This window comes from Dreissena polymorpha, chromosome 8 (assembly GCF_020536995.1).
Source record: "Dreissena polymorpha isolate Duluth1 chromosome 8, UMN_Dpol_1.0, whole genome shotgun sequence".
NCBI lineage: Eukaryota > Metazoa > Mollusca > Bivalvia > Myida > Dreissenidae > Dreissena > Dreissena polymorpha.
Window position 1 is genome coordinate 44280327 of NC_068362.1, and position 20260 is coordinate 44300586.

The 20260-nt window shown below is 33.7% G+C and overlaps 2 protein-coding genes across 2 annotated transcripts in view; one reads left to right on the plus strand and one right to left on the minus strand.

Annotated features, from left to right (window-relative positions):
* Positions 1 to 20260, minus strand: part of LOC127841559 (fumarylacetoacetase-like) — a 106040-nt gene that overhangs the window by 13070 nt on the left and 72710 nt on the right. The window lies entirely within an intron of this gene.
* On the plus strand, positions 8213 to 11216 carry LOC127841560 (uncharacterized). The gene is made up of 4 exons (XM_052370480.1): positions 8213 to 8321; positions 9094 to 9136; positions 9564 to 9648; positions 10561 to 11216. Exons 1-4 carry the CDS (start codon positions 8304 to 8306, stop codon positions 10850 to 10852), a joined length of 438 nt encoding a protein of 145 aa, XP_052226440.1. The 5' UTR covers positions 8213 to 8303; the 3' UTR covers positions 10853 to 11216.

A 20260-nucleotide genomic window follows, 5' to 3' on the forward strand; every position in this document is an offset into this window, starting at 1 on the left:
CTGGATTTAGGTGATCTTCAATGGTACATTTAAACTTTAGCTCTGTTACAAGAGTGCTGGTAAAGTCCAGTCACATATTTAAATCTAGGCCATGTCAAAATCAAAGTGTCAAAGACAAATGAAAGATGTGTTCATTAATTATTGTCCAGTTGTTTACTACTGCAGCTGTAAGTTTTTATATAATATGACAGATGAACGTCATGTGAGATAAAATTCACATTATCATTGTATATCAGGTTTAGCAGCCTTTTAGATAACAAAGTATGCTAGTTTTCAATGTCGCTTCTGGTGATCAAACCCGTAGGGCTTTTAGGAAGATTCTGAAATTTTCGATCCCTCGAGAGCAACCAAACCAAAAATTAAGTCAAATATTGCCGACTCGGTTTTTTGAGTCGGTTCATGAGGGATAATGGAGCTCGATTGGTCATTGTCGGCTCTGGTACTACTTACATGTACCCCGGGTACTCTTAAGTATACTTACATATACCCTGGGTACTCTAAGTATACTTACATGTACCCCAGGTACGGTAAATAAACGTAATTGCACTCGGTCCATATTAGACTGTACCCGAGTTGTATTCTCTCCGAGAATCCGATGTCGTAAAACGCGCAACCGATTTTCTTAAACACACTTCTCTTAAAAAAACACTGCATCAACATGCTTTTTGAGTATGTGTTCCGATAATATAGAGACCGTTCTACAGAAAATTTACATAAATGTGCAGGGCTTAATACAAAGGCACGTCCGAACGACATTCACTGCCTGTACCTTGGTCCGGGCTAGCCAATGTCCCAGGAACATGCCCGACCGGTCGTGTGTATTTTGGGCGGGATTATATTCTATATCAATAAACTGCGTTTTAAATAAGCTTTTCAAAGATGCAAAAATCTTGATACAGCATGATCAGATGACAATTAAATCCCAGAGTGAGTTCGGAGACAACGAACGGATCGTATCTCGAAATAGATTCGGAACCCCCTGATTGCAATCAAAAAGAGGCCGACAATTCAGAAAATCCCCGGCAGTTTTCCTGGTAAAACACGTCAGTACCTATTTTTAAACGGAATGCCACTAGACACGGGTTTTGATTGGTTTCCTCGAAGTGACATGTTTTCTCAATGTAAATACGTTTGAAACTAAAAGCGGGGATCGCCCAGGATCGTCTGGAATGATGAAGGTATAAAACTCGACATTAACACAAAGTAACTATAAAATTAATAGTTATTTATCAATTTTAAATAATTTTAATTTGTTGTCATTATGAAAAAGTTATTCCATCCTTTAGACGATTAATAAATCCATTTAGAGGAAGATAGAGACTTTATTTAGATTAGAAGTGTTTTGACAATATTTTTTACGCAATTCAATTAGCAAAACTAATATTAATGGTCGATCCCGGCTTTTAGTAGAGAGTTAACCCTGTACAATTGTTACAACTACCGTAACACGTTATTTATTTTGCTAAGATTCACTTACCATTTCTTTTAAGACGGTAGCCCGGCAATCTATGTAAAAAAAGGTTTTAACGTTCATGTCGTTGTTTAAGTTTGGCTTTACAGGTGGGCATGGGGGTTCCTCGGATACAAAAAGAAAAGGGAAGGAGGAAAGTAAGAGAAAGTATTATAAGGAAATAAAAAAACAAGAATTTTTTTCCAGAATTGGCGTGAAGATTACAAATAGTTGTCTTAAATAGATGAATATTGAATTCGATAGCAGTATATAGTAAGGCAAGCTAATAAGAATGATTTAATCATAATTGAGGATCTCCAAGCACAAGAAAATACAAGTTGAATGATAAATATAAAGGTTTTTATAATACTTGGGTCAGGGCACATGAAAGATTGGTCAGGGCTAGTAGGTTCTGCATTTACTAGCCCGAACGGGCTAGTTGAAAAATAGTTAGTGTTAAGCCCTGATGTGTATATATAATTATTACAAAAAAATAGTCGACAACTACTGATTAAGGGTTAAATTTCCCGGGTACATTTTAGTATATATACCGTACCCGGGATACATGTAAGTATACTTAAGAGTACCCGGGGTACATGTACGTAGAACCCAAGCTGACAATGAACAATGGAGCGATACTGGAAGGTGCAACATCTCTTACGCCCCCTAGCATCGCCTTTAGCAGTATTCAATTCTCAACAGGAAAGTGCTGGAGTCATTGATCCCGAGGGACAAGAAAAACAATTGATTAATGTTCGAAATAAATAATTTGATTAATGACAATTCTATTATTTGAGCCAGGTCACAGGAAAAGCGCAGTCAAATCAGTATCCAATTAAATTATTTGTTATTGTCAGAAAAACGCTTTTAAGCAAACAGCTTTCAAGCGACTGCAGGCTGATCTAGATCCAAACTGGCCACAATCGCTTAATGTTTCTTTTACTGTGACACAGTTCATTTAACTTTAAAATGATAAAAAGTACTAACACTAAGAAAGAGTACTAACCAGTAAAGAGTTTGAAATCAATGTTGAATCTCAGAACAGCTTGGTGATCTGCAAATCCCCGATGAACTGTTGATATCGGGTATCATAGTCATTCAATAAGTCGCAAAATGCTCGAATACAATTTATAAAGCACAATGTGACTTATATTGATAACTAAAAATACCAGTAATCAGTATGCCAGTTTTGCCGTGTCAAGCTGTTACGATCCAGAAAGTCCTTCATTCACATCGAGTATATATCCTTCGAATTCCAACTATTATGTCATTAGCGGAGATTTAGTGAATAAATAATTCATATATCCTAAATGACAACTTCTAAATAGCGAAACAAGCCAATGTATGCAGTAAGAAAGTTTTGAATCGAGACTCTCATTAAGGCGGCCATTGTTGAATGTTGAAACACGAACGACAACTCTGCTAGGAGAATGTTATCAATGCTTCTACGCAGTGGCGTTTGCAAAAGGGAAGTAACTGAAAAATCGAGCTATCTCAATCGGACTGGCTCGGTCTTTTACATAGGCCGCCATTGTAAAAAAATTTAGGGTGATTATCAAACCTTGGACGCTGCTGTTCCAGCATCGTCAAAAAGCAATAATGGTACAGGCGGTCGATTTAATCACACGATAATGGTGTCAAAGCTGTGCATACCCGTCGTTGTTATTATTATGAACACAACACATTCTGTATACGAACTTGGATAAACGTGTCATTATTACATATTTCAGGATGAGCGAATCGGAGTTAATGAATGCCGCCGACTGCTCGTTGTTAGACATAAGTTTAGAAGAGGAGTTGTCTACTAGCGAGCGGTTCTCGCGTGGAATTTGTGAGGCCAGTTATGCTAGAAAAGCCAACTTGAAGCGCCATTTAAAGACACACGAGGATGGATTCATAAAGTGCTCAGTGTGCACTCAGTTTTTTAAGAATGAGGAAGATAAAAGAAAACAAATCGAGGTAAAACATAGCCCTGTCATGTGCGAAAGCTGTGGAAAGATTTTTTCATGATGCGATTCTAACGAGCACCAATGACAAAGGATTTTTATGAAGAACAAATGGGTATTTGTTGCTTTAAGACCCCTTGCTCCGCTTATCTAGAGTCCTGCTATAAGTTCAATTGAACACAGTCGTGTTGATCTACATGATCCGTTGTATTTTCAATTATCTTAATCTCAATTTACCACTTAAAAACAAGTTGATCATTTAGACAAATATTTTCGGTCGTCAATTGAAATATGTTACTTCAGAAATAATCATTTGAATATTATTTAAAATTTGCACTTATAATATTAATTATATGAATTAATAGTTATACGATTTTTGAAAACGAACATATGGTTATATTTTACACGTGTATGTAATTACGCACTTGAAAATGCAAATGTATTCGTACTTCAAAATGTTTGGTTAGACTAGCCTTTATTTTAATAATATTTTATTGCATTTTCTTTTATTCGTGCATTCATACAAATATACACATGATTCATAGTGCATACAGTAGATATAATACAAATTGATGTTATCGAATGTATAGAAAAAGCAAAACGGTTTGGTCACAAGTTTTAACAACATTAAATGACGACCCTTCCCAGTATTTTCGATTCGGTAAATAGGGACATTCAAAGTGCATAAAGTGAGTGTAATGTTAACAATTCAGTAAGTAAATAAGTAGCCTTTAGCTGACGACAAAAACATTTAGGAAAATGTATTAACAAAGAGTAAGTGTCATATATATATATATATATATATATATATATATATATATATATATATATATATATATATATATATATATATATATATATATATATATATATATATATATATATATATATATTCAACAAAGAAGTGACCAAAAAACAATTACAAAAATAATTAATTTATTTATTAATTAATTAATTGCTCCACAACAAAGATTACAAAATAACAATAAATTGCTCCGCACAACCTGACTCTACGAACTACAATATAGCACAAAATCTGCAGCGAAAAATCTTGAACTCTGTTGAATAAGATGAACAAGCGAACAACATTGAAAATGTGTTTACAGTCAAATATTTAAATGAACCTGTTTGAAGTCTTGATCTATCGTTGAACTTCCAAAAAAAACACATTGTTTTGGTTATCAGTTAGTTCTTGGATACCGTATAATAGTTTGTTTGCATTAGGAGTGTGGTATGGACGAGTGTTGGTAAAAAGCACGATACGATGCTCGGAGAAAAGATGACATTTGAAGAAGAAATGATCCACGTCTTCGACAGGACTATTACGAGCGCATTTTGGATGGTCACGTAGGTGGTTTATGTGTAAATCGGAATTTAAGTCGCTACAGTGGTTTCTTAGCCGAGCATGTAGAATTTGTTGCTTGCGTTCGCCAACAAGAAAATACGAAGGACCTAAAGGAGGATTGTACTTCCTCTTTACTGCACTTTTAAAACTAGAAAGCGTTGGTAAAGACCTTGTATCTATGTCAAGTTCGTTCCATAACTTAAGAGACGAAGGAATAGTTGAATTTGAGTAAATCGCAAGTCTACGAGCGATTGTTGCATAGTCGCCACGATTACGTAACAGGTAAGGAATGTTATCTATTGTGGCTGGGAAAATATCGTTAAAATATTGTGGTAAGGCACCTTTATTGTGTTTATAAACGAAAACAAGTTTTTTAATTTTCCGTCTGTCATCGAGAGAAACCCAACCAATTTCTTTTAATAGTAGAGTAATTTAAGTTGATCGTGTTAGTCCTGTTATAATACGAGCTGCATCCAATTGAATTTTGTCTTACAGTTCTTTTTCGTATTTTGCGCAGTTGTCCCAGACAATGGACGCATACTCTAACAAAGGTCTAAGATATGAGACGTATATTTGATAGAGTGTTTCCCGCTAAAGTTTGTATTTTAGCATTCTCATGGATCCAAGTATTTGGGAAGCTGATTTTTTTAATATTGTCAATATGTTAGTGCCACGAACCGTCTACACTAAGCGTAATACCGAGATATTTATGGTCTTTTACAAAGGATATATGGGTTTGGTCGAAAGTAAAATTTGGACGGTTTTGACATTTCAAGAGACTGAAAAACATAACTTCCGTTTTCAGAGATTAAACTCGACGAGCAATTACTTTGCCCATTGGTTTATACAGTCTAGGTCATGATTTAAAACACTCTCAATAATAGCTGTATCATTTGAGGAAACAGATAGTGAAGAGTCGTCAGCAATTACACACTTTCATTTTGGGGTGCTATTTGTGAAATTTTTGGCTGTTTTGGACATACTTGGGCGATTTTCATCAAATAAAAGGTGTTTCATCATAGATGGACCCTTCCTGCTGGCAACCACAACAACATATGTGTGCATTGTTGGATCGTATATGCTGTTGCATTGTGTTATTCAATACACCTGGGAAATCATCGTTGGATACCTTTACTCTTATTATATATATATATATATATAAGGACCAAATTTTTTTTCAAGAACCTGTGAATGGAAATATGTGGTCTTTATAAAATCAGGACAATATATTTCAGTAATAAACTGTGTACTTAAGACAGGGTTAAGAAGTAGCACGATCGAACAGTGATGTTTACATGTTGAAGTCAGAAATAAGTCCGCCATTGGCTTACACGTTCGGTACCCAGATCGGGGTATAAGATAGTTTATGGAAGAGCCGGGGGAGGATACGACGGTTCCACACCATTTCTGATGGCATCAATGGCATAGAGGTGTTTGATCTGGACTTTCCGTTCATGGCCGTTCAGCACCATTAACCCGTAGATGTTACCACCAGCAACCCAGGTCGATGTAAATACGTTCACTTCAAATAGAGTCATATTCCACGAAAGAACATTTACAAATACATGTAACTGCAATAAATGTGTAAATATACTAAAGAGAGTTGTGGTGTTTGCATCCTAAATGAAGAGTTATTATTCGATGCCATTACTACATTTTGATATATTTCGCTCAAAAAGCGACGGACAGGCGATCGAAAGACCCAAATAATATACATATGCAATGATGGGCATATGATCTGTTTTTCCGAATATACCGTATTATAATGGTGTCTCAAAACGATAGCATGTTTAAAATAATAATAATTTTTAAAAGGGGTTTACAGTCTTTTCTTGTATTACCATTTTAAGTATGTCTTTGCTCTAACAACATCCGCCTATTATCTCTTGCGTCTCTTGTCTTCTGGTTAAAGTGTTTTTATGAAACTGAACGTTAGTTTCATATGAAACTACTTGTATTCGTTATCTTGCATTAGAGATTCCAAAAAGAACATTTATAACCTAATCGTAAGCTTTACATGTTATTTAGTATGCATTTTAGAGGCACAATTATTGATTTAAAACGGGTTTTTATAGTAAGTTTCATATGAAACTGAAACTAATTGTACTCGTAGTGCTTTTCTTGGTATATTAATAATGTATATCCCGATCATAAAGACTGTACATGTTATGTATTGACGTTTCACAGAGGCACAATTATCTATTAAAAATCGTTGGTTGTTTAATTATTTACATGAAGAGTGCCATTCAAACAGTTTATAATGTCGGTACAACTGCAAAGCAGCTTTGAAATAATTGATCGTTTTGCGTAAATCAGGCGATTCGATATTTAACTTATACAGAAGATTGAAATTTGTTTATAAAATTAACGAAAACTGGAAAAAAACGGTTGCTACCATAAACCTTGTCGAACTTCAGTGGTAGCCTAACCTTTTATACTTAGATAATGAAATAAACGAATAAACGTTGGCATACTTAGGAGTCGAGAAAAAAACATACTAGCTTATCGGCAACTTCAGATTTTGTCCTCTACGCATGAGAATGGCCATCCCATACATATATTGTTTACACGCCTCATATACCGTCTCAATTGGCCAACATTGTGTGTGTCATTAAATGAAACCATTCACTCAATGTATGGTCCAAGTTCTTGTTATATGAAGCAATCAAAACTCGGTTAGCACTGAAAATGCTGTTGGAGAGGAAGAAAACTAATTTTATAAGATGTTTTATCTTTTTTTTTTGCATTTGACCACATTTCGCTTAATTATTGTGATCAGTGTGTTGCCGTTTGAGTTTAAACTTGGAACAATATCACCTCTTACGTCAACACCCGCGATCAATTCAACACCTGCGGAGAATGACTAAATGCCGAGCAAAGTTATTACAGTATCTCTGTTGCATTTACACAACATGTAATGATGGTCAATTCAAATAGTTCTTACTGTGTTTTCTTTCCAACGTGTATAACCCTAGACCATATTTAAAATGAGAAATCAGGTACAAAATGACAAAAGTAAATAAAAACGCTAGAGTAACAATCTAGAAATCGTTCCCATGGGGGTGCAAGGTCCGACTGTTTGAAATCATTTGACGAAATGATAATAATAATACTTTCCACTCTGCATACGCTTTGGTTTCTTTGTATTACATGAACATAAAAATAGTATAAATACATATATTGTGCAGCAAAAGAGCGATTGACATGCCTTAAATATTTTGTGGGTAAACCAGTGTTGAATGTTTTGAATGAGTTGAATTGAAATAAGCGTGCAGCAAACACGCAATACAAATACCAGCAGCATAGCTTATCATGTTCTTAAATCTATCAAAAGCCATTGATCAAATATGGTATATTGTTATCGGCGTTACACCATGCATTATTATACTGTGATTTAAAGTATTTTACTTACTACCCTACCCGCTCGCCAAAATTTCTGGATCCACCCCCTTTCGTACATATCAATACATCTATATATAGTATAGATAAGGTCAGCTACACGTACAATATTAGACATGATCCAATTCGTCAGCAAGAAGGATTAAAGGACACAAGTGTAGGAATGAGCGTCTTCAAATATGTAAGTTAAATATGTCATTATATTGTTATTAATTATCTTTTTGCATTTTGGTGCAATTATTCAACAAGTATACATAAGATTAAATTGATTTAAATAATGTATGTACAATATAGCTCTTTCCCTGTAGCTTTTTGATGTTAAGAAAGGGTTTTTATTTAAGATCTAACTTGTTTTTTAGGGACTTGTTCACTGTTTGGAAAAATAACGATTTTCAAACAGTCACAATATATGTCCCTCAATCTTAAATATGAATAAATATACTACACGTCGAGTCACTTTTTAAATATTCTTAATTATGTTCAGATAAGCGAAATAACACCATTTAGTAAGAAAAGTGTTAAACATTAAAGTATTGTTTCATAAAAAGATAATCTTCATTCGAATAGGTAAAATAGGAAAGCGTTGGTAACACTTCCTTCGATAATTTGGAATATACTTGTATTTGTAAGCGTTTATAGTTCGCTTGTACATATAACATCACGCTTTACGCAGTGGCAATAGCTTTTGTGCAGAAGATCACGGGTTCAAATCCCGAAAACGGAAATATTTTTATTCTACGTTTTCCTTGTTATTGTAATGAAATAAGACTATTCGTGTATGATTGATATGTTAGTAAAAATATCAAATAAATAGGTTTAAACGTATCTCAAATGTATTTGTATTATTAATGGTCCGTTATCGTTGGATGTACTGTACTTGTACTTGAGAATTAATCAAGTGGAAATATGGTACATGTTTCTTTGTTGAAAGCCATATCATATTCTTTTTTTAGGTCGCAATTGTAGCCATTGCGTTGGTTTGTCTTATCAGAACAGGTAATAGCCTAAACAACATAGTTATACAAATACAAATAAAAATAAAATGATAATACATGTATAAGAAAATAATAATAATTATTATTATAATAATACATATTATTATTAGTCGTAGAAGTTGTATTAGCATTATATAATAATAATAATAATAAAAATAATAATAAGAAAAAGAAGAAGAAGAAGAAGAATACAAGAACAAACGTTTGCTACTCCTACTACTACTAATAATAATAATAATTAATAATAATTAATAATATTATGTTTAAATATTAGTTTTATTATTATAACTATTATTATTATTATTATTATTATTATTATCATTATCATTATAATTGTAAAACAATATATAATTGTTAATACTTTTATTATAATTTTAACCCAAGTGATAACCTGCCTTTTTATCATAAACATTGTAATGTTTTCTAAGGAAGTTGTGCTCACAATGGCACCGATCATGGACCCCGTCCACCACCACCACCATCACCTACGAGAGACCATGCGAATACACAAAGGTAAAGAATAATGTCTACCCAAACTATTTAAAACAAGAATGTTTGTGAGACGTGCGTTCTCCTTACAACATGTGTCAATTGCTTTTTTGACGGCATGCCCATGTGACCTTAACCTTTGACATGTTGACCTCAAACCAATTTGCGCATCCCTTTCCTCAAAAAAGTCCAGAGGCACATTTTGCGGAAGCGAAATTCATGTGAAACCCATGTGACATTTTGACGTGTTGACCTAAAACTAAAAATCAATTCATGAATTCCTTTTTGCAAGTAACCTGCATAACTAGTTACATGATCTGAAAACTGAGAAGGTCTTTTTCCCTGACATTTTTTTATTATACCAATTAACCTTAATTCTCAAAATATCGTTTGGAAATATTTTTAACAGAAAAAGCTTCTATGACATTGAACTTTGAATCCTTGACCTTTAAATTTGATAGGATTTCCTTGCTAAACAAAGAACAGTCATACCAATCTGTTCGTGCGGAAAAAAGAAAGATCCAAAGACCCACCAAACATCCGACATTTCGACCCGACCGATTCTTCTAACGTGGAATGGGGGGGGGGAGGGTATAATGAGTTTTACTGGTAAATTTGTATTCGTTAAAAAAATAGAAAAATTGTATGCGTATTTCTGTGTTTCTTGAAATGGATATTTACTGTTTTCAACCGTATTTGAGTTTTATCATGTCCTATTTACCGACTCCTCACATTTGTATTTGATAAGCTTGTTTTTTAGAATCAAGTAAACATATATTTTCGAGTAACTGGCAAATGCCACACTTGCACGATTTTTAGGGGAGAAAATAGGTCATAGTGATGGAATAAATGGTGCTTATGATGCTTACAGTAATAACCAAACTGCATTGTTAAGACTTATCATGATAATATATTTCAACCTTTTATCCATTATAGCCCCGATGCTGGCCTCTCTGATGCAGAGATAGCCGGTATCGTGATTGGAAGCGTTTCCGCCGTCGCGGCAGTTGTCGGAATCGGAGTCGCGTACCACAATTGGACATTGAAGGCTGGAAACAGCAAACGAGAAGGAATAAGCAACAGTTGTTGTGCTTGTATAATAACCATAGGAAACACGAAGCCTTTGCCTAATCTAAGTCCACCGTCGTATGCGGAAAGCACCATGACAAGTCCAATTTCGTGTGACACGATTTATCACTCGTTTCGAGAATTTCCTAAATTCACTTAATAACTAAGAAATATATATCTAAATGTTTTCTCTCTCCAAAAATATACGAAGTAACGAAATGGCATAATTAACCAAATGTGTTGAGAATATATTTTATTTGAAGTGCATCTGTTAAATTGTTCATCTATATTCTGCTCGTTTTTTCATCGCCTTTGTCAGCAAAATGACTGTTTAATGTTTGTTTGTAACAACTGATTATATTTCTAAGAGCTTACTACTATGTAAAGTTATCTTTGATTGTATACACTAGTTTTATTATGATTGTTTCGACTCGTTCAAAAATTCTTGATGTTAAACAGTTAGTTTGTGCATAACATCGAATACGTAATGCTATGAATAGTCATGCAATTAAACAAAAAATGTCCTTTTGTTGTTTTGTTTCATATTTTTCCTTTAAAACCAAAAGACGAGTGGGCACAAGTAAATTGTCTGAAGTCATATTGATATTGGTTGTTTATAACGTAAAATACCGTAAACGCTTAGTGTCTGCCCGCAGATTACTATGCGCTTATTAATAATATTATTGGGGTATTATTCATGAGGATATTTTCTTGAAGCATATTCGTAGGGGATCATTAATATCATAACCCAAATGAAATGGAGTCACACGGGGGGAGATGCGTATACTGGAGCTAAAGACGTTTAAAGATTTTGGCATGTGTTGAAGTTTGTCATCAAATGCTTTATATTGATAAATGTAAACATTGGATCTAAAAAGCTCTAGTAAAAAAAAAAAACAAGAATACAATTAAAGAAAGAAAACAAAGTAACCCTAAACTGGGCTTGAACCACTGACTACTGGAGTAAAAGTTTATCATTTATGCCACTCAACTATCCGTACTAATACAATGACTTTATATAAGCAGTCCTCGTAGTATCACAATCTATATATAACGACAAAACAGAATTCTCCAAAGTTTTCAATCGTTTCGCGTTGCATGTTTTTAAATCGTCAAAAGATGCATATAATAGATATTTAAGAGCATGGTAAATGTTCAGTATTACTGTTTTCTCACAAATATCATAACAACAACAAAAATTTGCGAATCTGAAACAAAAAATAATAATTTTATCAATTTACAAACACGTGAAAATGCCCCTTTAAGTAATGTTAGTTGGAACACGGATTTTGATGTACTAATATATGAAGAGTTTTATATTTCATTCCATATTCACCATGACTCAAGATATCAAATATGGATATGACCGTTCATGGTTGGAACTATAAGGCCATAATCTTTTGACAAAAGTACACCATTGAAAGTTTTTCTGTTTACCTTAAAAACTGCGTTCCGGCATTGAGTGACGTGTATGCGACCATTATGAGCAAACAAACGATCCGAAAGATGCGAGACTAGAAACCAGTAAAAATAATGAAGTGCAAAGAAGGGGTTTGCTTTCTTATTGCATATATATCTTTAAATTGATACCGGCAGACATCATTTAAACTATATCTTAAATTGCATTTTGCTTATTGACCGTTACCAGGAATGCTTAATATAAAACTGACAGCATGTAACCGTATGTCAGAACTTCCGGTTAACGCATTGTAATCACTGAACATTGGGGTTTGTTGTAACGGCAACACAAAGGTGGGTGTCCGATTAAAAATTCGTAAATCATTTAAAGCATATACAGCACGTCAATTAACAGAAAAAGTAAACACATCTGTTGAAATGAAAATAACATATAACATATTTCACAGCTACGTATTGATGTTATGGATATAAATACGCAACTTAAAAAGCGGTCCCTGTAAAAAATAAAGATACTTGCGACTGCAATTCCAGTGCGGTCCCATTATTAAAGACCCGATATTACAAGAATAAGTATGCATTTAGATTGTGCTAGGCTGATATTAATCTTAAGGGAGTGCGAAATTGGGGACGATGACATTGTAAATAAAGATGTCATGTAGATGCAAAAAAAGAATGTTTGCATTAAAGCAAAACAATGCTCTTGAATACGAAAATTCGATATCGATTTATAAATCAATCCTTATCAATAAATAATTGGCGCAATCATAAAGCGTTTTAGATACGTTTCATCGATGAATTGAAAAATACCTGTATAAGTAACATAGTAAGTAAACTATGCGGCTTCTCTTAAGAGATTTGATTCTCTACTGTTACCGCATTCTCTTTTGCTTTCAGAGATCCTGGGCTCGAATTTCGGTGAAGAAAAACTGTTTAAATTTACATCACCTTTTTGTCTTGCTAATCTTATTATTTTTAATTATCGCAGCTATTATAATTTTGTTAGTAAAAAGATTTTGTTTTTAAATCAAAAATACGAAAATATGTGAATAAATCTCTTTAAACAGTTCTTCTATAATTCTTCGGAAAACTGCCTCAATTCAAAGTTCGCAAAGAAAATAAAATGTGCTGCTTTGTTTTTATTTCCATACTGATCGAACTAAATGGCTTACTAATACAATCGTTTTTCAAATAATAGATATGCGATATTATTTTTACATCGAGCTACTTTGCAGTCTCTGAGATTTAACGAATAAAGGCTAGTTTCTGTTTAAATAACACTACCGAAACATAAATTCAATCTGAAATCATAAATTTACAATGTCCAACTTTAAAACGCTATCTGATTGATTTAACTCCGTTAAGGATTTCGTTTGTATATTGCAGTCGATTTAAACAGAATTTCGAATGACGACCTTAACCCAGTTTCTGTTTTACATGTAGTTGGTAAGTTTAAGGCAGGATTCCAAAGATAAATATTTTGAGACCAAACGTGATGTTTTTGTCACATAAAAATTTATTTTTATTTAGTTTTATGAAACGCAGAGAATAAAGATGTACACATGTAATAAACAAAATCAATTATAAAATATTAGTTTTGTCTAAAAAAAAGTTATACAATGTATATATATATATATATATATATATATATATATATATATATATATGCACACGCCACCATTGAGTTTTTTCAATTTATATTAATAAAATTCACTTCAGTATGGAGGTCAGTACACGTTAGACAATCGATCAGATAGGTCGCAATTACTCGTTGCTCAGGGGCCGTTATGCCGCCGAATATAGCTTGTTAATCATAACTTTTCATTGACTTTACAAAATTAAATAGTCTACATATCGAATGAATGTATAGATGACAAATGTGGACTTGAATTGATTTTCTTTTCACTTATTATTCACTTAATCGTCGCATGACTAATATAATCGAACAACACACTACAACATTCGCAATACTAAATCACATTATATTTCAGATCAGAAGCATATTGACTATTTTGCATTTAATATGTTGTTAGCCGTCTCGTTTTCGGTAATTAGCGCCATCGCAATCGTACTTATGGAACACAAACGGACATTATTATTCTTATGCTATCAGTCTGTGAACAAAGCCCCTTAAAATATATTTGTGCAAAAAACACATGAACTGTAACTGTTGAATATGTCATTTTTAAATAAACATATTTCGTAATGATTGTCATTAAGTTATTGCTTCCAAATCAATCTATATTGTCAGTTTATGTTTTTGTATATGAATATTATGTCATGAATAAACATAAACAATCCAATTACATACAAACCTTGGAACAGCGGTCGGTCAAGGGAATTAACCAAAGTGACCGTTGTCCACAGGTCACCGCTGAATTCGGATCACAATTTTAAGATGGTTTGTCAGTTGGTAGTATTGCTACGTAGTTACTCCACCCAGTCATTTGCATACAGTGTAAAACAAAGGTTCATTGCCGTTAAATAAGCATAATAACAGAAATAACTTAAGTGTGTACATTGAATAATACAGAATAAGATCTTATAGATTGATTTAATTTCATATTGTTAAACTACAGAAATGATTTTATCAACGCCTGTCACGTGCCGTTTACGTCACGTTCTTACAAGTCTAAAAAGCGGGACTCTTTTTGCGAATGATCCGAAAATGTTATTTTCAAATCGATACTCAATGTTGTAAGTACAATGTACTAATTAGCCGTCATTTAATTAGCGATAATTACTTTAAACGTGTCACAAACTCTGACATATTTTCTTTTGAAGATACCCCCACAATTATCCCCGGAAAACAAACCGTCTCAACACCTTATTTGTTTACTCGCAGCGGGCCGCTTTTATAATATCAAAGACAATTACCGCTATCAGACGCTTTAACCGCAAAATAGACGGACAAATGATGTGCTGTGTTTTTAATTTTCGCGACTCGAGACGACTGACGCGTGACCGTTGATTTCAGGTCAAACATGGATTTCGGAGTGGAATATAGTGGCCGTTGGCCGTTATGGACAGGTGGCCGTTAAATTCAAGTGTAATATAGAGTGTTTTTCGTCGGGGAGATTCCAGACTGACCGTTGTCTGCAGGTGACCGGTAAAATCAGGTGGCCGTTAGGTCAGTTTCGACTCAATCCAAGTATATATTACAAAGTATCATAACAATAATTAGTCTTGTAACGTAACACGAAAGTAACAAAATAAAAATTGGTCATATACGGTATTAAATATGTACAAATTAATTGGGAATCTCTAAGGACATTCCTACTGTGGCAAGTGCGACAACAAGCCATCTCTTTTAAACACAATAATACGCCGGATATAAGTCGTAGACACGACGACAGTAAGTCATGGTCGCGAAATACTAAGCCATTCGGAAATCATATTGAATGCTTAAACAAATTCAGAAGATACCCCACCCAATTACAGAGATAGAAATAATTCGATAGTACTTTACGTGATCGATTTCATGTCCGGTGAAAATTGGTATCATTTCTTATTATTTATGAAAACAAATAAACGCAATTTTTATCATACGTGACCTGTACGAAAAATGACCTCAAAAGTCGTTAGTTTTTTATCCGAAAGAGGTAGACTTGCAATTGAGAATAGGAACCTATTGACAGCCAAACATATTTATCTCCTCACGTAACATTGTTCACATTAACATAGAAAACACAGAACCGAATATGGACCGGGCTCTTCAATCTGCATTCTATTCAACTACGAAGAGCTAAGCTATTGCACGCCTTTTTTCAAGCATCAACTATAAAAGCTAACGAGTTCAAAGCATCTTAACCATACTTGTTTTACTTTAACCCCGTTCAAATTTCATGCTTTTTGCTGGCTAGGATAGTCTACGATTGATTGTTGATTTGCTGACAACTTATCTTGCGTATTATATCAAAGGTGCAGGAGAAATTTCAATAAAAAATAAAAACATATTACGTAAATGTGTTTCAGTAAAACAAAATAAGTACAAAGCGGGTATAAGTTTGCTATACTGCAGGTCACAGCTATGAAACTTGGTTAATGATATCATACAATGACTCCGAGCACATGTGAAAAGTTTTATTGAAAACCTGGAATAGAAACAATTATATGGAGAAGATGCACTTAAACCTCAACCAAATATGTATATTCTAAATGGGTGCATAATTCTGCTAAAGCGCATGTCAAAGATATGTGTGAAATTTCAATTGAATATCCCTAGTTTAAACAGTGATGTTGCACGTTTAAGTCCCATATAGGAAAGAGTGGACACGGTGGTCCCGGATCACCCAAGTTCCCCTCGGATCAAGAACCGGGACAAACAGGAACGATCCATGGCTTTTTGGGATATGTAAGCGTCGACTGTCTTCCAAAGACCATCAGCCCGATGAAAACACAGCATCAACACGGACCAACCAGGCAACAACATGCCATCAACAAGACTGTCCCGGACAGTCACAGCAGAGCTATCGACCTTCAAGGCAGAGACACGGATAAACACGCACCAACACGGCACCTACACGGAACATCCCGGACCAACATGACAACGACACGTACTAACAAGGCATCCATAAACTTTCGACTGAATACCTGTGGTACAAACATTGACCTGGATATTTGGAAACTAAACCTTAATAATAGTAATTCGTGGACGCAAACGCCGAAATTAGGGTGATGTCTTTAGCACTTACCATCAAGCTAATGCTGAGCTATAAAAAAAACTTAATATAAAAAATAAGACCTCACAAAGCGAATAAAGTGTTTAAAAGGATTGTGGTATTTTATGGGTATGTAGGTAACCTAAATCAACATATTTGAAGCCTTTATAATCATGAGTCAATCAGCAAAACATTTTCCAGTCTGTAGGAATAACATTAAACATCCATAAACTATTTATTTCAAAATTCAACTATATTCGAACAAATAAAGTGTAGAAGATAGAAAGAATGCTAAATGTTAACATAGTGAACAATGAATTGCTTTCAAACTGAATACTAGTAAGTGGTTACTAAAGGAAATATAGTCTCAGTCATTTATAAAACCACCTTCAATATCAATGTATGATTTTAATAATGTTAACTTTATGTAGATAAAATATGTAAAACAACTATCTATCTACCGGTATGTATTTGAAAAACTTCCATTTTTGCAATTGGTAGTCTTAGAAACAATGTTATGCATTGCCGCTATATACCAGGGACAGATTTACAACATAACAACCGAGAAATAGTAGCACTGTGTACAATTTCAAAAAAGCAAAGCACATTCAGCAATCTATTTATAGAAAGCATTGATTTCACTACTGTAATGTCAGCAATCCCAATTCTTGGCATTTACAAAAAGAAACAACTATAATTATAAATAAACAAATAATTAAATACATGAACAAATGATTGATAAATAAACAAGGGTCTGAAGAACAAGGATGCCCCCTTAATGGACGAAGAACCAGTTTGACATATCAAGCATAACAAGCATGGAATAAGACCAGAATAATCTATCAATCTATGGAGGTTGATTTTACTATCGTCAACATTTATAGATTTATGCTTTACACTTGAACCATACATATTAACAAGGGTAATTATTATTACGTAAATATTGAGGATTGTTGTGGTTCTTGTACTAACAATTTTTTATTTAAGTCATTGTAATTATGTGAAAGTTCATGTTAATACCACAAACACCTTAAAGATTAATGCGCAACCCAATAATCGGACTCGAAAAAATAAGCAGGTACTCAAACCTTCTCATTGTTCTTTTATCAATTTAAAATTTTGAAATTTAATAATTTCAAATCTAAGTAAGTCATGTTCCGCGAAAGAACAAATACTTATAACTGCAATAATCTTGAAGAGAGAGATGCACCCTAAATAATTAGTTTTCATTGATACGCATTAATACACTTTGATTTATTTCGCTTAAGACGCAAGGCGGGCCGAAGGACAGACCAGCCAATAAGTATACACATATACATATTGCAGTTGTACAGGCCGTAATATCTATTTTAGTGGCACTATTCGTGTAAATAGTTTAACAAACAACATTTTTAAATACATTTTATGTCTCTGTATTATGCTAAGTTTACATCTGGCCACGATCTCCCCGATTAGCCAGAGGCTAAAAAATCGGGGAGCTCTACGATTAAATGGTATACTCCACGTTCTGTTACGCTTCCTTAACGAAATCAGCACGTTTTGTTGCTACGATCGAGCCCACGATTTGCATCACGTTCTGTTACGCTTTGTTGCGATCAACACGATTGGCTTCCACGCTCCACCACGTTCCGTTACGTCCTGTTAAGATCTCCCACGACAAAGCCGCTTTGTTGCGATCTCCTGCGATAGAAAATGAATCGTGGCAATCGTGGTGAAATTTAAGTTTGATTTAAAATCTGTCCCGAAGCCCCCGATCACCCCGATTCGACTCCACGCTCTGTAACGTTCGCCACGATGATCTGGAATCGGGGACATCGTGGTAATCGTGGCCAGATGTAAACCTAGCATAAGACTTCAACATGCATAGCATGTACATTCTTTACGATAGAGATATAAATATTTTTCGAATACACGTTGTTAATGATTCATCTGAAACTAACTCTATATATATATATATATATATATATATATATATTTGAATAATTCGCAAACATTAAATGATATTCATTTATTTTGTTGTTTGACAATTCACCATAAGTTAAAAAGTTAATATTTTTAGTGATAACATATTGTCTGTATTTATGTCGTTTGTTTAAAATAATGGTCCTATTTTCAAAAGAGTAATGGTGGTATATATTAGAAAGTATCTAGGTCATGGGGAAAACATGGTTAACTTTATATAGAACAAAGGGTGTTTGTTGTTTTGCGTATGTGTAAACTTAGTGTACATTTTATTTATTGTTTTGCTTCCTAATACGGAAACATGTGTACTGCGAGTTAAAACGCGAATATTGTAATTTATTGTGCAACTTAGTTTCAATTGGGATATGAAATTTGGGCTAATACTGTATTACCTGATAGAAGAAACAAACCCCATGCAGCAAAGCAGGGTACGTCTAGACAATTTAATAAAGGTCTGATAAGTTTTACAAGTGCTTGCATAATTGTAGTAACGAGCCCATATTATGATGCGTCCAGATAACCTCACGTCTTCATGGCATCAGCGAAGAAGTGCGATACTATTTATCTGCGACAACATGAACTTAACGGGGAGGCATACGATCTAAACTGCATTGTGGAAAATACAAATCTCTTTTAATCTGCATCTAGCCTTTGGCTGTAACCGTTTTTATTGTGCAAACAGGTGGGTATATAGTCCACAAAAATATTTCACAAAACATAAAATCGATTAAACAGCAATGAAGTTCTTATTTGGTAAGGTGATCAGGAAATTTACTAATTGATTTCTTTACCAGTATTACTCAGTATAAATTGTGTATAAAAAGAGACATCAAATAAAGGTAGGAAAAATTTAGTCGATAATATGGAATATGGACTCCAACATTTATTAAAATACTGAATTAAGCTCATAAAATAAACATTATATCATCAGGGATTGCGTGAATTGAAAGTCATAAAAACGCCAGGAATCAAAACAAACAAATACATTTAGCATCGTTCAATATGCAAAAATGGGAGTATGTGTTTAAGTAAAATTAGGGTTACAATTTAGTTAGTACTTAAAAAATTCGCTAGATATAAATGCAAATTTATTACTTTGTCCATGTTAAAATCAATTTGGCAATATCAGATTTACAATGAGTAAAAATTAGTACAAAACGTTTTATGACAAAATAATAAAGATGCGAACCCAAACACCTTATGGGAAGTTATTAAAGGAAATATACGTAACACACCAATTAAATACACATCATTTAAACAAAAAGAAACATACAAACTTGAAACTGAAACTATCAAAACCATTGAAACACATGAAAAGCAATTACATGAAACAAACAAAACACTTCTATTCTTTCGAGAATATATGTTATATATACAGAATACCTGCAAGCAATTTTCTGAAGTACTACACATTAATCAAAAGCATACCCATATATATTAAATCTGAAATCAATACAAATAGTACACCATGTACTCAAACAACATTCGTAGAAAACATACTTGGAAGAAAAAACAAAACGAACAAAATA

What these genes read in the sequence shown, in the direction of transcription:
- LOC127841560 (XM_052370480.1), top strand. An exon ending in GGTTTGTCTTATCAGAACAG is followed by an intron (nt 9,137 to 9,563) that starts GTAATAGCCTAA and finishes ATGTTTTCTAAG; the next exon opens with GAAGTTGTGCTCACAATGGC. An exon ending in GACCATGCGAATACACAAAG is followed by an intron (nt 9,649 to 10,560) that starts GTAAAGAATAAT and finishes TATCCATTATAG; the next exon opens with CCCCGATGCTGGCCTCTCTG.